At 39.5% G+C, this 21,497-nt stretch overlaps 3 protein-coding genes across 9 annotated transcripts; 2 read left to right on the top strand and 1 right to left on the bottom strand.

Annotated features, from left to right (window-relative positions):
* Positions 1–1,910: 1,910 nt before the first annotated feature.
* LOC103972335 (transcription factor MYB59) lies at positions 1,911–3,419 on the top strand. 5 transcript variants are annotated; one of them, XM_065091162.1, is made up of 4 exons: positions 1,927–2,162; positions 2,339–2,543; positions 2,692–2,821; positions 2,885–3,419. In XM_065091162.1, exons 1-4 carry the CDS (start codon positions 2,097–2,099, stop codon positions 3,300–3,302), a joined length of 819 nt encoding a protein of 272 aa, XP_064947234.1. In that variant the 5' UTR covers positions 1,927–2,096; the 3' UTR covers positions 3,303–3,419. The 5 variants fall into 5 exon arrangements, with proteins under 5 accessions (XP_064947233.1, XP_064947236.1, XP_009384914.2 ...); XM_065091161.1 differs by having other exon boundaries at positions 1,911–2,162; positions 2,692–3,419; XM_065091164.1 differs by having other exon boundaries at positions 1,914–2,162; positions 2,446–2,601; positions 2,692–3,419.
* Positions 3,420–8,449: 5,030 nt separating this feature from the next.
* Positions 8,450–10,097, top strand: LOC103972334 (uncharacterized). Its single transcript, XM_009386638.3, has 2 exons — positions 8,450–9,054; positions 9,173–10,097. Exons 1-2 carry the CDS (start codon positions 8,980–8,982, stop codon positions 9,896–9,898), a joined length of 801 nt encoding a protein of 266 aa, XP_009384913.2. The 5' UTR covers positions 8,450–8,979; the 3' UTR covers positions 9,899–10,097.
* A 289-nt stretch (positions 10,098–10,386) lies between these two features.
* LOC103972333 (RNA pseudouridine synthase 5) lies at positions 10,387–20,171 on the bottom strand. 3 transcript variants are annotated; one of them, XM_065091159.1, is made up of 16 exons: positions 20,002–20,171; positions 19,838–19,895; positions 19,719–19,746; positions 19,563–19,609; positions 19,290–19,380; positions 17,168–17,348; positions 16,877–16,964; positions 16,697–16,778; positions 16,463–16,538; positions 16,219–16,286; positions 15,827–15,896; positions 12,454–12,532; positions 12,027–12,120; positions 10,735–10,891; positions 10,580–10,629; positions 10,387–10,492 (listed from the first exon to the last, which is right to left on the bottom strand). In XM_065091159.1, the coding sequence occupies exons 1-14, from the start codon at positions 20,135–20,137 to the stop codon at positions 10,814–10,816; spliced, it is 1,176 nt and encodes a 391-aa protein (XP_064947231.1). In that variant the 5' UTR covers positions 20,138–20,171; the 3' UTR covers positions 10,387–10,492; positions 10,580–10,629; positions 10,735–10,813. The 3 variants fall into 3 exon arrangements, with proteins under 3 accessions (XP_064947231.1, XP_064947232.1, XP_064947230.1); XM_065091160.1 differs by having other exon boundaries at positions 10,387–10,478; XM_065091158.1 differs by lacking the exon at positions 10,387–10,492 and having other exon boundaries at positions 10,522–10,629.
* Between the last annotated feature and the right edge of the window lie 1,326 nt (positions 20,172–21,497).

Genomic DNA, 21,497 nt, shown 5'->3' with positions numbered 1-21,497 from the left:
GAATGGGCTTTTATGGGTAGTTTGAGCCCGGCCCAAATTGATGGATTCATTTCTCCACATTGTGTTATTATTCTATAAACATTCACATTAATGAGGATCAAATTTTAATGAACAGTGTATGTTTCTTTTTTGGGCGATTTTCCTGAAAAATCTCTCTGACGAATTACTCTCATTTTTTATTTTTCTCGAATAATATCTTATTTCAAATAATACGATAATATCTTTCATGATGGAGTAGTCGAAGTGGACGATGGAGTAGTCTTAGTGAATGGATCGATCTGTATAATTATATGGTCCAATCGATATGGTCTACACAATAGTTTGATTATTCAAGCGAGAATCGAAAATCGATCCATTACATTGTTTTGACTATAATAATAAAAATATTATAAAACACTATAAATTATCTAAATAAAACTCCTAACAAATAATCAAATTAACTATAAGTCTAAGAATTTGATGTCATAATAATTTATAAGCAACGTATAATATATATATATATATATATATATATATATATATATATATATATATATATATATATATATCGCTTATAGTACTTTTTAATAGCTTTTTTAACAAAAAAATTTTAATACTATTGAAGAACAATATAAGTCTAATCAAAATGCGTTACGATTTTGATATATATGATTACAAAATCATCTAAATGAGAATCACAAATTAGCATTATTTTACTCATCATAACAAGAATACCTATACTTGAAAATATTTTAAATCACCCTCAATCTATGGTATACACTTGGATTAGTGCACTTTATGGATCGATCCATACGATATATCTGAAATGGATGGAAATAGTATCATCGAAAATGATAATAGGTATTTTTAGTATTATTTAAAATAGTAGATAATTTGAAAATAAAAATAAAAACATGAAGCACTTTTGAGAAAAAAAAGGACTTTTCTAAGAAATTTATATCTGTTTTTATTATTAAAAATTGATATGTTGATTTCTTATTATTTTGCCTTGTGTCACTTAATCATTGATTAGATGAATAGACCAATTGGATATAGTCCAACCAATGCAACTGGTTGGATCGTATATTTAATTTAAAATATATATAAATTTAATTATATATAATATTAAAAAAGTAAATACTTTAATTATATAAAAATGAGATAAAATAAATAAATAAATATATATATATATATATATATATATATTATAAATATAAATATTTATCTACATGAGTCTAATCCAAAATAACAGTGTATAAGAAAGAAACAAACAGATGATTCTGGGAATGGAGAGATGGCCTTCAAGAATCACAACAGTCCAGTCTCCTCCTTCCGTTCGTCCGGCCGTCCTTCCTCTTCGACATTGCAGCAGCGGATTCGATGCCTTTTCCGGGTTCCTAAAGGCACGGCCACCACCGAAGAGACAAAGGCGGGGAGGGGAGGTCGGTCCGGTCAGGTGCTTCTGCGGTGCTCCTCCAAACGGTGCCTTCCAACACACGCCCCGACAATCTATTTGCTCTCTCAGAAACCGATTAACCCGTCGGAATATTTATCTGCAGCTACTCAGACGGCTCTTCCTTTTCCCTAAAGCCACACCACAACGTTTATGTGATTTTCCGTACAATAATCAACGTGGGATGCCGATACGTCCCATCTCAGTCGCGTTAAGCACGCATTTCATGGACTGGATCGACATTTCTGAACGTGGAATCGAGGTCTGACTTCTAGATGATGAGCGTACCATGTCTCCGGACGCAGACAAGGAAGTCCGACATCTAATTGGAATGGTGACTTCCACGTCATGCCGCCTCATCTTTTGGATCTTTGGAGGCTCGAGAGTTCCATTGCTTTGGCGTTCACAGAATATTCTACGGTTTAGGTAGCGTGTCAACCTCGCAGTCATGGCACTCTCCAGTTCTATCGTTTCCTTCGAGTCGGTGCACGCACTAAAACTCCGGGATGTTGACACGATTCAGTACGGTCGTTTGACGCGATCGGCGGCCTCCGATCTTATTTAGGGATGTTGATGTCTGCAGAGAGCTCAACAAGATGAACGCAGTGCAACCATCGTACCCGGCGAGCTCGAGCTTACAGCTGCTGGCTGCCAATGGAAGTTGATGTACGTAGCAAGTCCCTCGAGTGGAGCTCCGAAGATTGACGCGGACAGTGGAGCTAAAGAACAGGTACGGCATCGATTATGATAGGGCGAAACCAACTTCTTCTGAGTCGAGAAATGGCTATATTAGTCAGCACTCGGCACTGCAACATGAGGATGGTGCTGGGTGATTGGCCTCTAGTTTGTGGCTTCCACGATCCACAAATATATTAGCAAGCTAAAGGCGCCTCCAAAATCATGCAGTGGATTAGCATCCACTATCCACTAGAGGTTAACGAGCTGCCGCCATGGAATCAGACGAGTGCAGGAATCAGCCATGACATCACCTCCGTCTATATATGTGAAAGCAGGGGAAGACGACGGGAGAAGAAGGGCGAGGTTAGCTATGGCGCCCAAGGCGGAGGAGATACGGAAGGGGCCGTGGACGGAGCAGGAGGACTCGCTACTGGTACGCTTTGTGCGCTTGTTCGGTGAGCGTCGGTGGGATTGCTTGGCCAAGGTGTCAGGTTTGAGCTGTGGCGGGGGACCTGTGTGATGCTTGGAAGTTCCGTGCTTAACCCTGCATGCATGCATGCATGCATGGCTTCGTGTTGTAGGTCTTAACAGGACAGGGAAGAGCTGCAGGTTGCGTTGGGTCAACTACCTTCACCCCGACCTCATACACGGCCGCATGACCCCCGAGGAAGAACACCTCGTGCTCGAACTCCACGCCAAGTGGGGCAACAGGTTTGGCCTCCAACCCTACTCTTCCTCCTCCGACTATATGAACACACAGTGTACGATCCGCAGGTGGTCTCGGATTGCCCGGTGCCTTCCGGGACGCACCGACAACGAGATCAAGAACTACTGGAGGACGCATATGAGGAGGAAGGCGCAAGAGCGGAAGAGGAGCGCGTCCCCGTCGTCCTCCTCCTCCTCCTCCTCCTCCTCCTCCTCGTCGTGTTCACCAGCAGCAGCGGCACAAGGTGTGGTGCAGAGTGAAGGGGTGAAGGTATACAGCATGGACGAGATATGGGACGAGATCGCTGCCGCTGACTCGGTCAGTGGGTTGACCGCCGAAGAATGCGGTTTGGCATGTCCTCCATTGCCCTGTCCAATGTGGGAGGACTGCTCTGAGTCACTGTGGAAGGTAGATGATGAGTACAAGATGGCCACAGTACTACCTGTGGATGATCTCATGATCTCCGACTTCCACTACAGTGACTAGTTAATGAGAAGGAGTGGCTTTAGTTAATCCTTTCTCTTCGACTCTCCATTGCTGAGATGGTTTGTAGCACAAGCTAGCTTTACTAATAATAATGTCTCTTGATAAAGATCAAGCTTGTGGAATGGAATACTTATATCCTGATGAAGCATAAATCCTCTAAAATGAATATGGTAATTCAGAAAAATTATGTTATAGCCTAATATGATATAAAGTATATATATGGATGATTAAAAAAAAGAAGCATGTCAACTATCTCAGTAAATGTTAGTAAGTATAGAATATTCATTGATATTTGTGAGTTTGAATCACTGATCAAAATATTTATTAATTATATATAATAATAAACTCGTTTAAAATTTTTACTTTTAATATAAAACTAAATCACGATGCAATATAATTAAGCTTTCATTCGGAAAGACAAAACCCAACAATAAATAAGGTCAAAAGAAACTTCGTATCGAAATATCATATAATAAGATCGTAAAAGGAAGGAAGACTGTGATACCGAGAGAATAATAAAATATAAAATATAGATAATTAATCGACATAACATTATGTGTCCATATCTAGAGAAGAAATTAAAATCTTTCACGATCAAGAATAATAAGATATAAGGAACAAAATGGTCTCTTGAATTAGCAAGACTAAAACTTGTTGCATATCGAAGAACTTTTATTTTTTTTGTGTATCAAAACTTTGATATAGATAGAGTTTCTTTTCATGATCGATATACTTATTTTTTGAATCTAAAAATACTAAAGCAAAATCGATATTTGCCCGAATGATTTGAAATTCTTTAGATAAACGAAAGTGATAAAATTGCTCCTTTACCACCTTAGATATCAATATTCAATTCTTAGATATAAAGTTGTAGACATTAATCATCCCCAAACCCTCTATTAATCCTAACCTTAGCAAGGCTACTAGCCAATGCTTGGGCTAAATCTGGTCTGTAGTAGTGTGTTTGGCACTCCTTTGTTGGCAGCACAAAACCATGGCTGTAACTGATGCATCCATGCATGCACTTTCATTTAGTCCCCACTTATACTACTCGGAGAAGAGACGGACGGTGAGAGGATACAGAGTGAGACTCGAGAAGGACTTCCACGAACTGCTCTCTGACGAAGGAACAGGATCGAGGGGTCGAACTAGGGGGAAGAACATGGTTGCAGAAAAGAAAAGACAAGTTGGGGAATAGGAGACACTGGTTCCGATCAGCCACCAAGAACAAACAGTGATAAGGAAATGCACCACACCCGAAAGCTTTCAGGCCTTGTAATTCTAGTGGCTGTAGAACTGCTGCTGTGTTTTCTTAGCATTATCTTCTGACTAGTTTAGAGCTAGTGCTTCATCACCGGACAAGACGGAGGTCGCAATTCTATTTCTGTTGATGCATAGTAACCCAAACAGTGATCGAATGAGAGATAGATAGGCCTCTCTCTTCCATGCAAACAAGATCGATCGTCTTAGTGCACAAGCAACTTGATACATAAGATCGATCACATCAAAAGGAAAAAGAGAGAGAGAGTAAAGAAGAGAGATTGATTTCGCGAGGTGACTGATAGTTCGTAAAGCTTAGACTCGTTGGTATCGAACAGTATTCCTTTACCTAAACCATGTTGCAAATGGTAGTCTCATGCAAAGAAGCTTCCCGTGGTGGACTCTGGCAATGACTAGCTTGTCTTGACACACATTTTGTAGTATGATAATGATTGACAATGACGTGCACTTTTGTTTCGCAATGGATGATGGAATGGAGAGTGGCTGATATAAGTGATTAAGAATTGGGCAGATGGATTAGATGCGACCGCCCGCTATCTCCTACCGAAACTTTGTACTTTACTTCCTCCGGCTTGGAACCTATTTTAACCCTTGCGAAATTTCCCGGCAGCTTCCCAAGCAGACTTGCCTGCTAATAATAATAATAACAACACGAAGGTGAGGAACTCCAACTTGGTCTTGTGTTTGATTTGAATTGAATTTACTTCGTGTGATATCGAAAAGATACGAATCAATCATAAATTATAAGTCTAGAAAATAATATTCTCTATTTCGTGGGAACGATGAAACAGAAGTAAATATTAAAAAAAAAAGGTATTTGAATATGTTAAATATTTATCTATTTAAAGATAGACAATTATCGATCTACGATATCAACCAAAGAAAAATATTTTTTTTAAAAAAATCAAATAAAAAATATTAACTCCTTAGAAGGACAGATGATGTCACATATTTGATTTAATGCAATTGTGATTTTTATTATTTTTATATCTTTTTATACTTTATTCTATAATGCACGAACCAATGAATTGAGTTCTTTTCTCACCTTAACGGATGCAAAGCCATAAGTTGCGTTTCCGATCCAAAGATTCCATCACAGACAATAAGACCTTAATTCTAGGAACATTATTTTTTTAGGATAATAATTATCCTTATTTTTCACATTATCATCTGATTACTATATTTCTTTTTCTTTTTCTCTTTTTCTATTATTCAGAAAATTATATTGCTAGTTGTCTTCGTAAAATTCTCATATTAAAACGTAGAGGTATACAAGATATTTTTTTAATAATAAATCTTAACTTATCACCATTATTTTTTCTTTATATAAAAATAATTTTACCTCCAAAATTCTTTGATCTTCGATGATACTACCTCCAAAATTCCAAAAATATTTTATGATCCCAACATATTTAAGATTATACTAAGCTAAATTACAAATGTCTAGGAGTCCCCAATATATATATATATATATATATATATATATATATATATATATATATATATATATATATATATATATATATATATATATTCAGGAAAGCCCAACAGGCCCATGGGCTGAACGATCCATCAGAGGCGTTGAGTTTGTCTTCCTCCATGGATTATGCAGGTTCACCATCACTCCCATCTCCCCAAAAAAAATGATTTTAAGGGTTAGAAGACGAATCCAACAAATAAACACAAAAGATTACTTAAGAACAACATGAGAAAAGAAAAAGATAGATGAGCTGAGCACAGTTCTTAGCATCAAATAAACAATAAATATTTTGATTGGATCAATTAAGTGTCTATTTTCCGGTTTTTTTTGCGGTTGGGGACGGTCGGACCGGCCGAACCAATGCAGCATAATAAATACGACGCAGCCGCGCTTCAACGGCGGGGCACGTGCTGCCGGATCCGGCCGCGCACGTGCCGCAGAATCCGGTCGTCTCGACGCGTGTGATGCCCCGCCCGCCCCCTTTTTGTCCGGTTGCGCGCCGCAGGGGGTAGGGGGTACGTGGCTGGATGCTATTGGACGAGCCCACATGGGGCGCATCTAATCCTCTCCCATGTGATCCCGGAAGCGGACAACCGCATACATCGCGCCGCCTCATGATTAAGACGTGTACCGCTGCCCACCCATTAATTATGCTCAAAACGCTCACCCCACCCACAAGCCAACCTCGGGGCCCCACCGGACGGTCACCGGAGTGCCTCATGTAAGAATCCAAAAACATATTTATAACGTAGGCTTTTTAGGAGCCAAAAAAGAAATGGTAGGGCTGCACGTCGAAATGATACGTAAACGCGTTTGTCTCCGCCTCGAGGTGGCGGTATTATATCGTGAGGGCTGTGGGTGGCATGATTAGGTCGACGGGTAAAGCGGTTGGGAGGTTAAATTTGGCGAGGCAGCGGAAGGCGTCCCCTCTCCGGTCGACCGCAGCGCCGGGTCTCCGCGAGCGATGTGGGGTCCATGGGAAGCGTGCGTGCGTGTGTGTGTGTGTGGGGTCCCACTCGGCGTCTCTTTAATTGGGTGCAGGGGTGATGTGGCCACCTTCAGGGTGATCGTAAGCCCAATGCAGTGGACCAGTTCTTCATGTTCTTCATCTTCTCTTCGTGAGATGTTGTTGTGTTCCTTTCCTTTCTGTTTGATCTACTAGATTAATCAGAAAAAAACATGAGAAAAAAAGGATAAGATTGGATTCTGATAAATCGATACGAACAAATAGATTCAGATGAATTATTGTTTATAATGAATAATAGAATTCATAATAGAACTAAGAAACAATGACTAACTTTTTGATTTTTTTAAACCTAGAAATGGTGAAATGCAGAATGTTAAACCTCCTCCACCACCTCATCATCATCCTGCCCACAGCCGAGAATAGTAACCCACAAGAGACATAGGGAAGGTGCAACACCGGCGCCCACATCCAAGACCCCATAAAATATGAGAGAGAGAGAGAGAGAGAGAGAGAGAGAGAGAGAGAGCCAAGGCAAGCATGGTGAGATCCAATGAACAAGACCCCCCCGGATATTGATGTCTCACGAAGCTTGTCCTCTTCCCACACCGCACTCCACCTCCCCTCACACTTACACATCAACCGGTGTCCCCCACCGGAAGCCCTAAGACAAACGAATAAAAGTACACCCCACCCTACCCGGTGCCTGTGCTCTCTCTCTCTCTTTCTCTTTCTCTCTTTCTCATCTTATGTGTTGCATCCGCCGCTTGTCCCACATAAACAAAAGCAAAGCCATGGCGAGAGCCCTACCCTTACTTCCCTACACCCACATGCTGCGCTCTCCCACGCATCTTGTCGGCTTCCTTGAGGTCTCTTCCTTCCTCAAGGATCCAACGCCAACGACATCAACCACAAGAAAACATTTCGTATTGAACTCTCTCTCTCTCTCTGTTTCTGTGCGTTGAATTGCTTCTTTATTGTGATCTAGTAGTATTGGCTATGTAGAGACCCGAGGAAAAGAAATGCACAGTGAATACACAGGTCAACTCAAGGAATTCCTTGTTTCTGTTCATTTATTTTTTTCTCGATTAAAATTCTTCTAGAAGCCAGGCATTGATCTTTCATAATTACTATTATGATACCAAAATAAATTATTAGTTTAGCTTTCGAGATTAACAATTATCGATTCTTAAATATTATTCGTCTAAAAACTTAAGCCAGTAGATAGAAACATGATTTATGCAAGTAACCATGGACTACTCGCACTCATCTAATCAATGAGCTAATGAGAGAAACAAAAATTGTGTTTCACGTTTTATTATAGAAAACACAGGCAAAGAAGAATTATGGCAACACTAAATTGATGGCTACCGGAGCAACAACATACAAATGCTGCTGTCCACCACCATCAAATCAATCCTTGGGATGCATGACAACACCAAGCAGTCAAAAAGAAGTATACGGTGGATAGACATGAAGTCCGCGTCCCATTCTGCCGTATGGGAAGACGGTGGTACGCCAACTCCACCACCCTCTCTCGGGCTTGTTATGGCGGCCATCATAATGCCATGTCAAAATGCTGTGTGTGGGGAATCTATTTACGATCCCATCATATCCCACAGAGAATACTGGGTTTCTTTACGAAGGCTTTGCCTCCTGCCATGTATTCGGGTCCATAGTTGTAGAGAGAGGGTCACACTCGTGGGACAGGCAGCCTTAAAGGACGGAGTGGAATCCTGAGTTCATCTATATAAGGATCATTGGATGGCAACCTCCCATTACCTTTTATCTCCCATTTCAAATAGCAACACAAGAATCCCTCCTCTCTCCTCTTCCCTTCCTCCCTTTCTGAGAAGTAGTAGTAGTAGGAGTCTTTATCTTCTCTTCCCCCTCCTCCCCCTGCAAATCGAAGGTCCCATAGGAGGCCGGTGCTTTTGTAGATCCTGCCGGGGATGGGTTTGGATCATTGGACTCTCGAAGCGGTCACCATGGATGCTGGCTTTCCTTCCGTCTGGGGTTTTCATGAGGTCAGTACGTCTCTCTCTGCCAGGTCTTCTTCCATGGAGTTTGCTTGCCGACTGCCGTAGATGAAGGATGAGTTGTTGCCTTACGGATTTCTTTGCTGTGCTTGCTTTCTTCGAGCAGAGCATGGAGGAATTGAAGCACAAGCTTCTGTGCACCACCTCGGAGCTGGAAGCGCTGCGGGCCAACGCCAAGGAGGAGATACGGAAGAGGGCGGAGAACATCGATCAGTTGATCCGCCTCCTCCAAGTGATCGCCCACGAGAGAGATGTGGCCAGGGATCAACTTCAGCTTCTGCTCAGCAAGATCTCGCAGCCTAACACGGGGGAGTACTCCCCCACCCAGACTCGAGGGAGCTGCAGCGTGACCGAGTCCGACAGCCTCTCGGCGACTCCCAACCATCATTCCTACGGCCGCGGCGGCGCATCTCCTGGTTCCCCTGAACTGCCGAGCATCAACATGGGCGTCCCGCAGCAGCAAAAGTACGACCGGGCTTCCGCCATAATCGACGGCCTTGCGATGAAGAGACCGCTCCCGCGGAAGGGGAAGCTGCTGCAAGCTGTACTGGAAGCAGGCCCTCTGCTGCAGACGGTTCTCCTCGCAGGGCCGCTCCCCCAGTGGCGCAATCCTCCGCCGCTGCAACAATTTCAAGTTCCCCCGGTGGCTGCTGTCAGACTTCACAACGCGTCGCTGTTCGACGAAAAGATCGTACCCGATCAGATCAACTCTGCGGTGCTGAACATATCAGGTGGCACAGGCTCGTTCACGACGAAGAGGACGATGGCCTCCCCATGCATGGGAAGCTACGACACCTGGAATGTGAAGAGGCAAAAGACTCAATGTACGTGAAGGAGATGATGACAATGGCTTTCCAAGTAGCTTAGATCCAGTTCTGGTTAGGAGGCACTAGTCTTCAGCTTATTATATATACATATATATATAATGTTTATGATGTAAATGGCAGGAGTTGGTTTCTTCATGTCGTCGACCGTGCTTTCTGGCTTACCGATGCTATAAAGTTTTCTCGTAAAGTGGAAATTTCAATTTAGATGCTTAATTCTATACCTTGGAAATCCGAAGAGGGGCATTGATTTCGTAGGTTGCGCCGAAACGAGGATTAGTTGGCCCCGACGAGGAGCTGTTCTGTTGTTATCATATACCTTAAGAAAATATATCATCGATTAATATTTGGGAAGTTGTTGATTTCTGGAGAGAGATTAGCTTCACATAACTATAACTAATAATGCGGAAGAGCAGCGTCGTGACCTCTCGGCGGCGAAGGCGAAGGGACACGACACGCTGGTCAAAGTGGCGTGGTCGGTGGGACGACAAAGGAGTGGATGAAGCGCCCCATTTGGTGGTCGAATGGTCCAACCCCATCATCATCCACGAGTAATGATCATGCCACGTTCCGTTGCCATGTGGGTTGCTGCACACACATAGCTTACATGGACCAGAAGTCACAACCACAATACTCCAAAAGAACGGATACATTTCAATTTATTAGAGTAGAGAGAGAGAAAGACGCACACACGCAACCTTTCCGAGAGATAAAAAACACGTCTCTAAGCTCACTTAGCCTGCAAGACCAAAAACCAGGGAGCAAAAGGGAGGCAAGTCTGATTAGTATGGCAGCATGAACAAGTTGGATAGATATGATGTAAAAAAGCACATACGGAACATACCTATTGAGGGATTGTTACAAATGGTAAGTTATACAATAAAAAACATGATCCTTCCTCAACAGCAGCAGTGGTTGCATGGCTATCTCTGCAGGTTTTCTTGATCCCGTTCTTCTTGTGTTTGGAGGATGGGTGGCAGCGAAGCAGTAATTTCTATTCTCTGATGAAAGACCACATGAACAAACCAACGCAGATAAGTTAGATCTCGTGATTTCTATCTGACTAGCATTAGAAATCATCGAAAAATGAATCAAAGTCTCAAAATAGGGGAAAACTTAACTGCTTGATTTTAGCTTAATATCAAATAATCAACATAACCACTTCAAACAAATGTCTCAGAATAGATGGGGTACAATTGCAAAGTCAGGTAGATTCGGTTGCTGACAATATATATTTTCAGAAATGTTGCGGTTCCTTATTTTATTCACTCAATTAGAGAAAAAAAATTGTCTGGATATGGTTACCACATGATTGTCAATCCTAAATGATAAATCAGAGGTACGCCATCTATTAAGCATCGCATGCCATAAATCTTGGATGAAACAAAATCATAATGAACCAATGAGTTAGCTTAATTTTACACCTCTTTTTTTTTTTTTTTAACTTATCGAACTTCTCAAATAACTAATGCAGTTTCTTTCAATGTGATGCTTTCCCTAATTTTCAAAGTGCAATAAACGAAAAACATCATTTCTGAAATCAAGAATGGATATGCAAAACATCAAATATGCCTGGCCACGTGCAAACCCTCGGTCGACACTATGCACTTTAATGTGCTGCGCCTTGCACAGCTATGCCATTCTCACAAATTCTGGTTGGACATAATAACCACAGTTTGCCATGCTCACCCTACAGAGCCATGCTGGTCTAACCATGTTCCAACCTTGGTTCCACACAATCTAAACAATTTCCTGTGTTGAACCCTGCTAAGCCTTGGTAATGTCTGGAAATGTACCAGGCTACCCAAGGTAGCCAAATATGAATTATTGCACTGTATCATATCTATTTTGACAAGGTTCATGACCAAGGCATGTACCAGTGTCGGATTCCTTCCCACATATATTCCACTATATCATGTAAACTAGTATTGGATTTATTTCTAAATCATCTTGGTATATGACAGTATAATTATTGTGTACAACCTCATTCACAAGCAAAACTTCTATAGTGCAGCGTGTTTTGAGTTCTTTTCAAGCTACAAATGACACCTAGTTCCAGATGAAGAATGTGTTACTCAAACCATGAAAATTATCTTCAAGCTACTAAATGCCCAAAAGACATAATTCAACAGTTACCTTATTTGTGACCGGATGAGAAAGGAAAAGTTGATATGCATGCAAGTAATAGCCACAATCTCCAGGTACAGCTTGAATTGGCTTCTGATAACCTCTGAAAGTGGAATAATAGTAGTGAAATCAAGACAAGAGTTAAATATTTCTTCAAAAATACATAGGATGCAAACAAAGATATCTTGATTTGAATGGAGGAAAAATGTCAATTAACAGTTTAGAAATAGTATTTAAACTAATGATGAGTTGTTAAAAAACATCCTGCCTAAGTCACAAATTCTTGGAACCGTTAAAAAAGGATCAATGATTATGTTAATGTATAATCTTTCATTTATTTGGGCAACATGTGACCCACACAACAATACAGATTATACCATTTAATTGAAAATCTTTTCAGTTTATCACAATGCTATTAGAAAATAGACTGATATACCCATCATCTGCAGCACAATCACATGAAGACTCTGGCTCAAAAGCTTTAGGTTGCCCACCAATATCATAAAGAGGATCACCTGTTTAAATGGAAAGGATTAAAAAGCCAACTATGTCAAATTCATGTTACAATAATGAAAATATTTATGCCTGAATTCGAGCGTCTTATGTAGCATAATAATTTCAAGTACAGATCAATAGTGAAAAAAAAGGAAAGCTACTCATGGAGAAACAAAATATTTCATGAGCACATGTAAACAATAATTACGGAGAAATACCAACTCCAGAACTGGCAATTGTGTGGCCACTTATGCCATCCACACAGACATGAAAATACATCTGCAGATGTAGTCCACCACATAAATATGAAATGCAGTCACATGTATGCTTTATGCTTCATCAATATTATTATAATCCATTTTGTTTTATTATCTATACATTAGTATCCTATCTGTGTTTTCCTCACTAACATTATTTCACTGCCATGTTATTTTAATACCATAAAATTTGGTTCCTGACAATATATCTTATCACACAGCTTTATTAGATTCTTATAATTTATCACATAAATTGCTTCTTAAATGAATATATATATATATATATATATATATATATATATATATATATATATATATTCGTTTCTAACTTGATCTAAACTTATTTACATATTTATTATTTAGACTTAACAATATATTTCATTGTTTACACTTAACACTTAATTGTGTATTGCACTTATAATTTGATACAAGCCACACATATGCAGCCACATTATTGCATATACATTATGCAATACTTTGACAACCTTATATTGCAGCCATATTTTGAAGTATGAGCATGACATGGCACCAACACATTTAATACCAGCAAGTTATCAGCATGCACCCGTAATGCTGCAACAAGAATTCATTTTTCTATATGGTATATTTTCCTCATGAAAAGAAAACATTTACTAATATGCAAACAAGAACTTCTATAGTTGTCATAAGATAGAATCCGTAATTTTCTATCTAGTAGAGTTTCTATATGCATTAGAATAATACATAGAAATTTGTAGCTTCTTACTTGCACCAGATTATATCAGTCACCAGGGTTTATAGTAGGTTCTTCTATAATCTAACCTAATGATACTCATCACAGATTCCTGGTAACCTCTGAAGCTCTGCTATTGAAGAGGGTGCCAAAGGGGCTACGACAAGACACATTAGACAAATCCATATTGAAACCAACACTGAAATAGTAGCTTCTGTCACCATTGTAGTGTACAGAAACCCTTTTACTATCTACATCCTGATCATGTTAACAGAGGTTAAGAGCCAGATTGATCCTTTGATGTACCTCGATTATGTTGCCATAGATTAACTAAGTTATATTTGCAGCTCCTTTTCACCCAAAAATATACACAAATAATGCGTAGCAGTTCATGATGGTTCATAATGCATCAGCACAGGGCTCCCTAATATATAAGCATGTGGTTCGTACCATATCAGGGGCATATGAACATAGCACTCAGTAACCAGCACCTACACTGATACGGAACCAGGTTTGCCCTGCCACCCTGTACCAGGTGGTACAAGCGGTACATGCTAATCCGACAAGGGATCAGCACGCGGACTACCCTGTTCTGGGCGGTCCATAACAAGGGACCCTATATCGGGCGATACAGGGTCTATACTGAGCGGAACGATCAGATTACACCCGTTACTGATGAAGAGTTAGGATTTGTTGAATTCAAATGGTCAGTTTGATAGTTTAAACCAGATCTAAGAGTTTTTAAACCCTTTATACCCCCTCATTCACCCCCATTTCACTCTCTCAAACTATTCTACTCTCTCAATCTCTTTCTTACTCGCATCTTTTTCTTTTTCTCACATTTGCACATCCCCAACAGGAGGAAGATCCCGAGGAAGATCCCCTTCGGCCAGAGCGTGACGGAAAGAGTTAGACAACATCGAGTCAGACTACTCGAGGAACTAGAGACACCCAACCGTCACAGTAGTCCGCCCAACATGCAAAGGCAATAGCATCAGTCACAACACTGGAAAGAATTGAGTCGGACGATAAGGCACATTCTCAATCGCATTCAGCAACCCACCCAGTCTGTAGACATGACAATGACGTGGACGACAATGCCTCAATCGACGATGGCAGCGACGCCTAGGAGTCGATGGTCACGTCTACACAATTTGAAGGTGGTTTATGAACGTAGGAGCAGTATTTTACACACACTACCCAAGATTCAGATTATGGAGCTTGATGAGGCACCGGTCAAGTTTATACACAAAAAGGGAATGGGGAGGTAGTAGATTATTTAGAGCAAATTTGACAGAGCCTACATGATATAGACACAAAGCGGAGCTCGTCGTATTTCCAACCATCGTATTATGGAGAATCTTATGACTAACAACAGTATGGTGATAGTTGGTCATTCTTCTCTAAGCAGCAATATGGTAATCGATCTTATGATATGAAGCAATAGATTAGTAGTGAAAGTAAAACTTCCGACATTCTCCAACCTCTGCATCAATACATGTCATAATCGTATTTGCCTCAGGAGCCGCCTCATACACATGTGGTTCACAACGATTAGACTATAACCATCACCACATTGATGCACCAATGACATACAATATATTAGTATAATATGTCATGAGATCAATTTCAGGATTGGGTCCATCAAACATCATATTGATACACATATACATAGGATTGAGGACCTCGATCTATTGCTCATGGAGTCTCGTCATACTTTTTGGTGGTAGAACTAGGTATATCCATCGATCGATCCATTTATAAATCTTAAAGTTTAACTCAAAATCTAACAATTTAAATTATTTTTCTAGATAATTCAATATCAATAGAAGGACGATCTGGAACGTGCCACAAAGCCACTCCTCGAAACCTGAAAAAGATATATGCTACTATTATTTCTTAATTTATAATTTTTTGCTGAAATTATACTAAATTTATATTTATTTCCAACATAAAAACCCTAATCTAAGTTTTTTTCTTCTTCTATTTTTCAGGTAATTTCGGAGCAATTTTTAGCCTTTTTTTCTATGCCATCGTGCCCACACTCGGCACATCGGTATGGGGTGGCATGTTTCGTGTCGTTGTCGGGTAGGCATGCCGGTTCGGACCGATAAGGCAAACCTTGAATGGAACTATTAGCATGCCTCTTTGCTGTAAACTGAAATCCGTATAACATATACACCAAAAACTAACAGATAAAGTTATAACAGATTGTCCAAATATGATCATCTGTTGCATGCAAACAGTATTTCTCCTATTTAAGTGGCTGATATAAGAAACTTGGAAAAAGGAAGAACAAATGACTAAATCTCTTTTACTTTAAACAAAACTCTACATGAACTTACCTATAAGAGGATGCCCCGCAAATGCAAGGTGGATTCGGATTTGATGTGGTCTTCCAGAATGTATTTCAACCTATTAATGAAGGCATAGTGCCAAACAAATGACAAACATTTGTTATCCCAATTGTGAAACCATTTAGCTTCTTTATATGCACTATGATTCTGATGTGAGAAGAATGATAAAAGGAAAGAAATAAGATGAAAAGAAGTCCAGAAATAAAACTGGACAGCCATCACAAATGAATGTTAAAACATAAAAGGGAATTAACAAAAGAGTTACTAAACCTCTCCACATGTAGTTCTAATAGATTAATATAATTATTCTTGATGTTGGAGGATAGAACAAAAAGAAATTATAAGAAACATCAAATATCATAACACACCAACCAATATACCTGGACCACCGCTTGGTTTCTCTGAGCATCTCTCTCAAGAACTTGCACTTTGCTAAGTGCTGGCTTCCCTGGATTAAAATCAATTTACAATGAACAATAATATGTATACATATTTCTGACAAGACTATAGAACTAGGACATAAAAATACCCCCTTTGACAGACTATATTGTTTCAAAACATAGAGAAACATAAACTTGTTTCCTACATAACGAGAATCAAATAAGGATTAGAAAGATAAATAACCTGATGAAGAAGCTACATATAGCCCCTTTGCTACTCCAGGATAATGCATTGTTCCGATCGGCTGCTTGATTACAAACTGAAATGGAAAAGGAACTGTCCAAAATATAAGAAAAAGCATGAAATAATTTACAACCTAAGCAAAATTGTAATTTGGAACTGGACTCTTGTCTCAATCGATTAGTCTAGGGAAATAAATCTTGTAGGAATGTTCAAGCCCACAAGGAAAGACTTTACCTCATCTCTTTCAATTACACCTGCAACTAATGCTCGATAAACTTTTGAGATTCTTCGTGCTTTGCTAAGCTCCATTTCGCCTCTACAAGTGCAATACTCCATGATATAAGAACACATGTAACTAGAAAAAAAATTCTAGAAATGCAAACCATAAATCCATAAAAAAAAGATCTGCTTAACCCATCATCTCCCGCAAATGCAGTGCCATTAGCCAAATAAGCTGAAAGACGAGTCTTAGCAAGTTTTGTCTTTGCACAAAGTAATATACCTGAAGTGCAGCAACAATTCTTAAGAAACTAAATTAAAAACCTGATTTCAACTGACAACGGAGACTAGAACAATAATAAAGGTAGAACTTGACTGTGGTTCATTTTTATTTGAGATCATTCGAACAAAAAGAAACATAGAATTAGAATCAAAATACTTTATAAATTCGTCTAAAAGGTACAGGTACAAGCTACTAAACCAAACCTGACGTGCCCCTCCCTAAGCGATGTACAGGCACAGGATGTGTTTCTTGAGTCATTCGTCTCTTGGAACAATCAGATGAAACTTTATTCCATTCTTTCCATTGGAGCTGCATTAAAACTGTTCGTTGCTGAAAAAGTCCTCCAGGTAAAACTTGCAGACCAGAAGGTTTATTTATAGCAACCTAAGCAAAAAAAGGAATTTATAATTAATAGATCTCCTCATATCTCAAAGTTCCAATTTCTCTAATCAACATAGTTGCTCAATGTTGTACCAAAGATGGTTTAAAATGAGCATCATGACAATTTCCTCTCTTGTGATAAATCAACTGCACAGGAGAAGCATTCATGCCTTTTATATTTATTCAATATGTAGTTCTAACTCATTGAGGGTTAATTATTAGTAACTCTACATTCCCTCATTTGTTGCAACCAACTAATGCCATCATAAGTGAAACTCCTGTTGGATGTTGGAGCATACTCCAAACCAGAGTAGCAGATGACATCTCCATCCTTTAGAGGTCAATTGAATGTAAAGCTGCTACTTTCTGAGCTAATCTTTGGAAACATTAATGATTCATTGAAGTTAGTACTAGTGTCCTCAACAATTACTCTCAATTTAATACAGAAGCTACAACTCAAACCAGAAATCAGAACTCCAATAGTTATAGAACAACTCAGAAAACAAAATGATTTCTCTATTGATTAATTTACTATCGCATGAGTACATGCTCAACATCCAACAACAAGACCTGTGCACATCATCACCTGTAAGGGCTAGGCATGTGATTGGAAATGTCTATAAATACTCAATTGATATGCTGACATTTCACAAGTTTTGTTTGCACAGCACATCATAAGACCTGTTACACTTTATGGCTAACTGCCTTGTCGCCAAAATTATCAAAGACAAAAATAAATATTGTTTATAGAAAGAAAGATAGGTACTTGTTTTAGTCCAGGAAGCAACAAGAAACTAGATCTACAAATGCCTCATTCAATAACCAGCAATAAAAGCACCTCTTAACAGCATATGAAACAGTTGGGAGTACTGCTTATCAGATATCAAGGAAAATCCAATGATCACAACTTCAAAACCCAAGCATATATTACTGGACGTATATGAAAAACAAAGTTAAAAACAGAACTAAGTTCAAATGAACTTGGAAGGGCTCACATGGCTGCACTGATTATTATCAATAGCAAGCAAGAACAATCAGATCTAAACAAATTCAATGAACACAAGTTTATTCAGGAACAGGGATAATTAATTAAATCTAACACACAGAAGAATCAAAGGAATACATGGAGATCAGAAAAGAGATTATAACGAGGTGAGGATGGATGCATGGCAGCCAAACATGACTTCATAATACAACACTCATCAATTACTCATTCTATGATTTCACAAGATCAAGGTTACTTCTAAGACCCATCAACCATAACCTATACCCTCTTTGCTATCCAATATTCCAGAATTCTATCTTATGCTTTTCCTAATAAGACTCTTGATCCAATCTAACTCTAAATCATAAAGAATAAGCAGCTTATTTAATTTGTATATGACATTAGGGCTCTTATTTGGAACTGTTGTTGTTGCTGCTGCTGCTATGGTGCTGGGTATATGAAAGCTCTTATACATAAATTCTTTTGTTGGAGGAAAAGATATCCTTGTTCTCTTTAGTAGAAAGGAGAACACATATCTTTCTTTTGTTAAACCTACTCCAGCATATGACAAATCTGACAGCTATCAGAAATAATAATACCACACAAGTGACACTAATTCATTTCAATAGCCATGTCTGCATGACAATCCAAGAAGAAAAGAACATGGTTCAAAAACAGCCACACCTATCGCTCATTTACTACTGCCCCTTTATCATTTATGATTTCTTGTGCATTAAGTCTTGCAATCTCATTATCAACATGAGCACAATGATCTTGACCGATTCCAGATCCCAATGAGCTTCCAGCTTCAACAGTGCATTTGTCATCAGAATATACTAGCGCAATCAGGGTAGAGTTGATCAAAAAGTTACCAGTTAATTTTTACCCACAATTCAGGAAAAAAAATACTAGTTTAACTTATCAAATTTACTCTCTTATAAAACTTTGGAAGTGCTCACCATGTCGTTATCTTCATAAAGAACTTCTAGCAAGTAAGGCGCAAAAGGCTCCTTCCAAGGAAGACGATGATAAACAACTTCAGCACCATCTCTAAACAAGTAAGGTCATGAGTGAAATTATTAACTAATCTTCAGGAACACGCATGTATGTACTCACAAAAAAAGAACGAATCATATTTCCTTGGTAAATGGCAGTACTCAAGAGGATAGATGCTTCTCTGCAAGCCTAAAATGGATCATAAATCAAGAAGGAAAGTGGTAAAGAATAATTACCTGAGTGCGAAACAGGGATCCGTTACTACTACACCATCAACTGTTATCTGGAAGCCAAAGGATTGAACAAAAAATCAAACATAATAGAAATACTTTTAATGCAAAAGAAACAGAAAATCGAATCAATTGAAATAACGATGGGAAGGTCACCAAAACCTGGCGATTGCGAATTCTTTGAAGCCAGCTGCCCAAGAATAGATGAAAACATATTAGCCCCGATCCCAAAACAATAGGACAAAGAGAAGATACGAGTAGGGTTTCGACGTCCGACAAACCCTTGCAAAGGAGCCGAGTTCTTGTACTTGGAAGAGTAGAACTCAATCAGAGTCGTAGCTATTCGAATCGAAGTGAACAAAAGAAACGAAACAAGAACTTTAGAAGAAATCCATAGCACCAAGGAGCGGCAAAGGAAGGAAGTCGAAGAATGCGAGATTGAAACCATTGCCGGTGGATCGGACTACGTCGGTGTATAGCAAACCCTCGTTGAGGTCAGGCCACGGTACGCCGAAGGAATAGAGAGGCGGCTGCGGTGGCAGCGGAGGCGAAGAATGATGGCCGGTGGTGACTGCCGCCATCCGAGCGCCGCGACGCAGCGGAGGCTCGAAGGGCTTGAAAAGGGGTTAGCGGGCGCGGGTTGATCCTCAATTTGGATCCAATAAGCGTTTGTATCGGATGGGACCCAATGTCCCACTTGAATCCGACTTTAAATTTGGGGCATGGTTCTCGTTCCTTTAGATCCGTAAGCTTCTCGGGCTGCGTCCGCATAATCCTCGAATCCGACCCGAAAACAACGCTGATGGCTGGTTGACCTTTTTCGCTTTTGCATGTACCAGCGATCTGTCGAGTCACTTGATTTGATCTGATGGAATCGATGAAAAGAAATCGGATGAGGCTTATATCATTTGTATTTCTTAAATGATATTATTACGCTTTCCTAACTCAACCATTGATTAAATAATTTATTATAAAAAGATATCTTTATACACACTGAGCTCTATACACGCTGACTTAGTCTTTCTGTTTAAACAATTGTCTTCTCTCCTTTGCCGGCTTAAGCATCGGAGTTGCGATGTTGGGTAACCTCCGGCGCAGGCGTATTATATAGTTTTATAGGATGGTTGGTTGTCCGAGGACACTCGGACAATCCAACCTCAAGAAGATCCCGATCTACCTATATGGCCATCCTGAACCGAGTCCTCACCAATAGAATAACTTTTGATTTGTCAGTCTGATGTTACCTCACGAAGTCTCCCACATCAATCAGGAAGAGATACCTGGATGAGCATGCACCTTCGATAGTGGACCAATCATGTCGACTCATATAGTACTCATGACACTATCATGATTGACCCTCAAATCATAGATTAATTGAGGATTAAAACATGCAAGGAATATGAAATTATCATTCCATATTTATCTACATCATGATCTTCTATTATATGCTTGTAAGATTGAGCTTTCATCAAGGATGTTAATCTTGGATTTATGCGACTGAAATATCCTACGGGCAAGAAGCTTTGTGAATGAGTCTGTTAGTTGGTCAGAAGTATAGATGTGAGAAATATGTAGTTAATGTCTAATAACTTGATCTCTGACAAAGTGGAAATCGATGAAAATGCATTTTATGAGTGAGTAGAATACCGAGTTGGTGCATAAGTATTTGGCACCGATATTATCATAGGGAATGCCCATGATGTTGAGTAGTTCAATTTTTTATGAGAAAGGAACGGGGATATTGGTAAAGATGTTGAGTAGTAGATAAGAGCATAGGAAATTCCCACCAAGCATAATTGCACAATGATAAAGGATTGTCGAAGAAGTTGATCGATCACTAGAGGAAGTTGATTAGATTAGCAAGGTGAAGTAAATATGCTTTAGATGAGTCACACTAGGAGATTGAGAAGGAGGAGTCATGGGTCTGTGTTTTTGGTGCAA

The sequence above is a fragment of the Musa acuminata genome, chromosome BXJ1-11 (genome assembly GCF_036884655.1).
Source record: "Musa acuminata AAA Group cultivar baxijiao chromosome BXJ1-11, Cavendish_Baxijiao_AAA, whole genome shotgun sequence".
NCBI classification, from domain to species: domain Eukaryota; kingdom Viridiplantae; phylum Streptophyta; class Magnoliopsida; order Zingiberales; family Musaceae; genus Musa; species Musa acuminata.
This window is presented reverse-complemented; position numbering and strand designations above follow the sequence as displayed.

What these genes read in the sequence shown, in the direction of transcription:
- LOC103972335 (XM_065091161.1), top strand. Translation starts at nt 2,097, where the DNA reads ATGTACGTAGCAAGTCCCTCGAGTGGAGCTCCGAAGATTGACGCGGAC. An exon ending in ACAGTGGAGCTAAAGAACAG is followed by an intron (nt 2,163 to 2,338) that starts GTACGGCATCGA and finishes AAAATCATGCAG; the next exon opens with TGGATTAGCATCCACTATCC. An exon ending in AGCAGGAGGACTCGCTACTG is followed by an intron (nt 2,544 to 2,691) that starts GTACGCTTTGTG and finishes TTCGTGTTGTAG; the next exon opens with GTCTTAACAGGACAGGGAAG.
- LOC103972334 (XM_009386638.3), top strand. Translation starts at nt 8,980, where the DNA reads ATGGGTTTGGATCATTGGACTCTCGAAGCGGTCACCATGGATGCTGGC. An exon ending in CCGTCTGGGGTTTTCATGAG is followed by an intron (nt 9,055 to 9,172) that starts GTCAGTACGTCT and finishes TTCTTCGAGCAG; the next exon opens with AGCATGGAGGAATTGAAGCA.
- LOC103972333 (XM_065091159.1), bottom strand. Translation starts at nt 20,137, where the DNA reads ATGGCGGCAGTCACCACCGGCCATCATTCTTCGCCTCCGCTGCCACCG. An exon ending in AGTCCGATCCACCGGCAATG is followed by an intron (nt 19,896 to 20,001) that starts GTTTCAATCTCG and finishes CGATTCGAATAG; the next exon opens with CTACGACTCTGATTGAGTTC. An exon ending in ATATGTAGCTTCTTCATCAG is followed by an intron (nt 16,287 to 16,462) that starts GTTATTTATCTT and finishes ATTTTAATCCAG; the next exon opens with GGAAGCCAGCACTTAGCAAA.